Raw genomic sequence first — 5,813 nt, forward strand, 5'->3', positions numbered from 1 at the left:
AGTGGAATACAACCATCTACCAAGCATCTAAAAGTTTTTGGTTCGATATGTTATTCTCATATTCCTTCTGTCAAAAGAAGCAAACTTGAACCAAAAGGTGAATTGGGGATCCTTATTGGTTATTCATCACAAGCCAAGGGTTATAGAGTTTTCAACTTGCAAACAAAAAATATTTCAATTCGAAGAGATGTAGTCGTGGATGTGCATGCTTATTGGAATTGGGATAAGGATCAAATTGAGAAAGATAATGCAGTTTTTTAGAACTTGAGTCCGCTGCCTGAAATCAATTCATTTGGGTCTGAAACTCTATAAGAAGACGAAGAATCAGACGGGGAATCCTCACTTGATTCGCCAATTTTAAAGACAAGGTTTCTTTTCGAGATATATGAAAGATGTAATGTTGCAATCTCGAAACCAAATAGCTATCAAGAAGCATCAAGGCATGAAGTTTGGATTGAAGCCATGAAGGAGGAGATTGGTATGATAGAAAAGAATGATACTTGGAAGTTGGTTGATAAACCAAAAACAAAAATGTGATTGAGGTGAAGTGGGTTTATAAAATCAAACTTAATCCAGATAGCTCAGTTTATAAATACAAAGCAAGGCTTGTTGTGAAAGGTTATGCGCAAGTTACAAGTCTGGATTATAGGGACATGTTTTCACCAGTTGCACGACATGATACAATAAGGCTGCTATTTGCTTTGGCAGCTCAATCAAATTGGAAGTTGTATCATTTGGACGTGAAATCTGCATTCTTAAATGGACTGTTGCAGGATGAGATATATGTTGATCAACCAGAAGGCTTTCAAGGTGCAGGAATGGAGGATAAAGTCTACCGACTTCATAAGGCATTGTATGGATTAAAGCAGGCTCCTCGAGCATGGTACAGTAAAATTGATGATCATCTCATTCATTGTGGCTTCAAGAGAAGTGAAAATGAAGCCACTTTATATGTGAAGAAGGCAAAATGAGGAGATATGTTTGTGGTGTCACTCTATGTAGATGATCTTCTGGTAACAAGAAGCAATAAAGCAATGGTGAATCAGTTCATGCAAGAAATGGAGACCAAGTTTGAAATGTCAGATTTGGGTGAAATGAGTTACTTTCTGGGAATGGAGATTCATCAAGTTACTGCTGGAATCTTTATTTCTCAGAGAAAATATGCATGGGATATTCTTAAAAGGTTCAAGATGGAGAGGTGCAAGTTTGTACCGACTTCACTAGTTCATAATGAAAAGATTTCGAAGTTTGAAGGAGGTGACATGGTTGATCCAATAGCTTATAGAAGTCTGATTGGTAGTTTGTTGTATTTGACAGCAACAAGACCCGATCTCATGTTCGCGACAAGTTTACTATCGAGGTTTATGCAAGCTCCAAGTCAAGTTCATCTTGGTGTTGCTAAACGAACGTTGAGATATATCAAAGGAACTGCTGATTATGGTATTTGGTTTAAAAGGGAAGAGCAAGGGCAACTGATGGGTTATTCAGATAGTGATTGCGCAGGAAGCGTTGATGATATGGAAAGCACTTCTGGATATGCTTTTACACTTGGTTCAGGAATGTTCTCATGAAATTCAAAGAAGCAAGAGGTGGTAGCTCAATCTTCTGCAGAAGCAGAATACATCGCCGCTGCTGGTGCAACTAATCAGGCTTTATGGTTAAGAAAGATTCTACGTGATCTGGAGCAAAATGACATTGAAGCTACTGTCATTAAGGTTGACAACAAGTCAGCAATATCTATGGGAAAAAATCCAGTGCAATATGGTCGTAGAAAGCATATAAATGTGAAGTTTCATGCTATCAGGCAAGCAGAGAAGGATGGCGAAGTTCAACTTGTTCATTGCAGCTCAGATCAGCAAATTGTAGACATCATGACCAAGGCTCTTTCTAAAGGGAAATTTGAAGTTCTAAGGGCAAAGTTGGGAGTATCCAAGAAAAATCTCAAGGAAGAGTGTTAGAAAATGAGATATTTCTAGATGTTTTTTTGTTTAATTGTTATTTTCTTAAATATTATGTTAAGTATGTAAAGGAAAGCTAGTCCTTGTTTTATGGAATATGTTTTGTAAGAAAGTCAATAGTGGTTGGATATGTATGGTCCTCTACTAACTTTGGAAAAGCTTATGTAGATATATGTGTGTATGCTTTTAAAAAGCTGAATAATGAATGAAAGTTTCTGCTGCTGAACCTTATTTTTTCTCTCTAAAAGTTTCAAATCCTAACACTAATCAAATGGGATTACCTCTGTTTGCAAAGACAAAGTATGTCATTATTTACTCTCAAATTAAAGTTCGTCATAATAAAATAAATATACACTTAAATTTGACCACACAAGTAAACACTCCAACTTTGAATAATGCACATTTAGATATCTCAAGTTATCTTCATTGTGTCAGTTGAACACTTTAACTCACAAATGATCATTTAAACACCTTCAAATTTTATGTGTCACGTTAGCATCGAATGTTCATTCGATAAAGCCAGAATGAGTTGAAGCGTTAAGTGACCAATTGAAACTAATTTTAAAAGATGGAATAATGGAGCACAAGTAAATGTGAACCGATGAGCACTTGGAATAGATAAAGTGGGTTGTAAATTTGGAACGTGAAGCACAATAAAAGGTGACCCAACCTTAACATCCTGCAAGTAGATAGAAATTGATAGCAATTCCTTCTTCTGACAATCAAAACAAAAATCCTAACATTATTTGAGGTCAAACAGAATTTGCAAATGAGATAAGGAGCGACATTAGCTTAGGTGTTTTAACGTATTGAAGAAATTAAGAAATTCTAGCTACCTAAGTTTTGTAGTAAGAGTCAGTGGCGGATTCAGGATTTAAAGGTTGTGGGTGCTCACTTCCTTTAACATAAACCTGTTAGCAATCACATAGTGTAAACGTATACTAACTCAAACTCTTTAATAAAAAAAAAAGTAAACGTATATTAACTCAAACTCTTTAATAAAAAAATAAAACAACGATTAATATTATCATCATAAAAAACAACCTCTAGTTATAAGTCACAATGACCTACTAGTTATATTATCATTACAAAAAGAGACTTCTAGTCTTAAAGTCATAATTGTGCTCGACGACTTTTCATATGTTGAAAACGATAAATAATAGCATCATTGCTTACATTTGCGAATATCTTACTCTCTACATAGCAAACTAAACAACCATTCAAACATTCATCACCAATACTATTACGAAGTTCATTTTTAATGTACTTCATGGATGAGAAAGCTCGTTCCACAGAAGCAGTAGCAATGGGAAGAATGAGAGTCAACTCGATAAGCAAATAAACAAGTGGCCAAATTTGATGCAGATTTGACTTGACCAATACTTTAGCAAGATCACTAATTCCCTTCAAGTTGAAGAACCTCTTGTCAGAACCACGAACATAAACTATAAAGCTATCAAGCTGAAAACTGAGATCCCGAAGCTTGTTGCTGTCAAACTCATTCATATAATATTCAGCCAACCTCATTATCTTGCCCTTATTAAAACTACCAAATGAATTAACTGATTCAAACTAGCCATACCGAGAAGTAAGTTAGTACTCACAGAATCAAAACGATTATTAAGCTCTTGAAGATGCAAATCAATAAGAACATAAAATATTTCAACACACAAATGATGAGAATATGTAACATCAAGAGCTTTACGCTTTGACTTCCCAGGAAAGTAGCTAGCATCCATCTCCGAAATGACTATATCATGTTTATCACAAAAAGAAGAGACATCATCCATTAATGATTTGAATTCATTATCCCTCATATTTTGTAATCTTTGCTTTGTAAGAGCAAGAAATTCCATAGCATTGAAAATATCTTGATCCATCCTTTGTAATGAGGAGCTCAATTTATTTGTCATCATAAGAACTTTCCACATCAAGTGCAGCATAAAGGAAAAATCAAATTTCTTAATCGTATCCACAAGAGTTTAGCAAGAAGTCTATCAGTATAGTTTGGACATTCGCATCCAGTAAATTCAAGCACATGAATAACTGATGGAAATAGAACAATAAGATTATCTAATGTTCTATAATGAGAACCCCAACGAGTATCACCTAGCTGTTGAAGCCCACGTTCTTGATTTAATCCTCGCCCAGTATGCACTTCCCCTGATATGAGTAACTCCTCTAACTGTTCAGCTTGGTGTTTCCGAAGTAAATCCCTGCGCTTAAAAGATGCTCCAACAATATTTAACATATTAGTAACTAAGCAAAAAAATTCATCTACATTTGAATCCTTCTTTGCAAGAGACACTAATGTTAACTGCAATTGGTGGGCAAAAATAATGAATGCAATATGCTGATGGAGTCTCATTCAAAAACAAAGTTTTAAGACCATTTAGATGTCCTTGCATATTGATAGCTCCATCATAACCTTGCCCACGTATTTGGGATGGACTTAATGAGTGATCTGAAAGAAAAGAGTATATTGCTTCCTTTAATGAACAAGCAAATGTATCACTAACATGAATAATACCAACAAATCGTTCTATCACTTCTCCTTCTTTGTTAACATATCTCAAAACAAGTGTCATTTGCTCCTTGTATGATACATCCTTTGATTCATAGACTAGTATCCCAAAATAATCCTCATCTAAATCTTCAAGAATAGATTTGATTGTTTCCTTAGCACAAGAATCAACAATATCCTTTTGAATACTTGGAGAACATATCATTTCATTTTTTGGAGCTTTTTCTAAAATAATGCTTCCAACATCTTTATAATATCTTCATACCATTGCAAAAGTTCAAGAAAAATACCTCTATTTGAAGAAGATCGACTCTCATCATGTCCACGGAATGATAATCCTAATTTCAAGAGAAATCTAGTCACATCAACTGAAGCACTCAAGCGACGTCGAGACTCACTTTTTTCTTTCTTGGACTTTTTGTCAAAGGAAGTGCGTATTGACTGTGATTGATTCATCAAATCAAGCATCTTGTTGAAACACTTGTTGTGGATGCTATTTACATCTCCTACGTGAGCTCTAAATCTTTCAATAGCTTTGTTCCAAGCTCTAAAGCCGGTCTTTGTGAAAGCAGCATCAACCACATCTCCACGACTTTCACATTCATTTTTAAACAAGTAGCAACACAAACAAAATGCAGCATCTTTTGTTATGCTATACTCCAACCACTTCTGATTATTAAACCAATCAGGAAAAAACTGCCGCATTTCCTTCCCAAACTTAGTTTTAGGAAATTTATGATCCTTTGGTTGGCAAGGCTTTTTAAGAATATAATATCTCCTAATATCATCACGTATATTAGGATTATATTCTACAATGGGCTTTCTAATTCCCGGATCAGCTTCAAGAGATTCTAAATCAACATCTGAAATAAATATTTTCCTTTGAATTTTCGGTGCTATGGTTGAAGCGGTAGATGGATGAGTAGAGCTAGAACTTGGATGCCCAATTTTCGATCTTGTGACGTACTTATCCATCTCAATTTACAAAGATAAATTCCTGCAAAAAAAACAATTTTATCATAGAATTAATTCACATAATTCAATTAATTTTTATTGAAATCTATAACTTTCTATCAACAACCCAAACAACAATTAATATATCTATTTGATCTTTCAACACCACAAGCAATAATTAGCAATATATGAGTTAATGAGCACAAAATTTTCAATTGCACAATTTGTATACATCCTAAAATTTAATTTTTGAATCAACTAAGTTGGTAAGAAAAAAAAATCAAAAGTATTCAAAAAATATATTTTTAATCACAAAACACTAAATATGTGAGACTCTAAAGTCTAAACCTATTTAGCAAGTAACAAAAAAAAGTATG

At 34.3% G+C, this 5,813-nt stretch overlaps 1 protein-coding gene across 1 annotated transcript; it reads right to left on the reverse strand.

The window, feature by feature from the left end:
* Positions 1-3,888: 3,888 nt before the first annotated feature.
* LOC125858661 (uncharacterized) lies at positions 3,889-5,457 on the reverse strand. The gene is made up of 3 exons (XM_049538492.1): positions 4,773-5,457; positions 4,478-4,707; positions 3,889-4,275 (listed from the first exon to the last, which is right to left on the reverse strand). The coding sequence occupies exons 1-3, from the start codon at positions 5,455-5,457 to the stop codon at positions 3,889-3,891; spliced, it is 1,302 nt and encodes a 433-aa protein (XP_049394449.1).
* Between the last annotated feature and the right edge of the window lie 356 nt (positions 5,458-5,813).

This window comes from Solanum stenotomum, chromosome 1, assembly GCF_019186545.1.
Source record: "Solanum stenotomum isolate F172 chromosome 1, ASM1918654v1, whole genome shotgun sequence".
NCBI lineage: Eukaryota > Viridiplantae > Streptophyta > Magnoliopsida > Solanales > Solanaceae > Solanum > Solanum stenotomum.

Coding starts and splice junctions, on each gene's coding strand:
- LOC125858661 (XM_049538492.1), bottom strand. CDS start 5,457: ATGGATAAGTACGTCACAAGATCGAAAATTGGGCATCCAAGTTCTAGC. Junction 4,708..4,772: donor TCGATCTTCTTCAAATAGAG/GTATTTTTCTTG, acceptor GCATTATTTTAG/AAAAAGCTCCAAAAAATGAA. Junction 4,276..4,477: donor GATTTGTTGGTATTATTCAT/GTTAGTGATACA, acceptor CACCAATTGCAG/TTAACATTAGTGTCTCTTGC.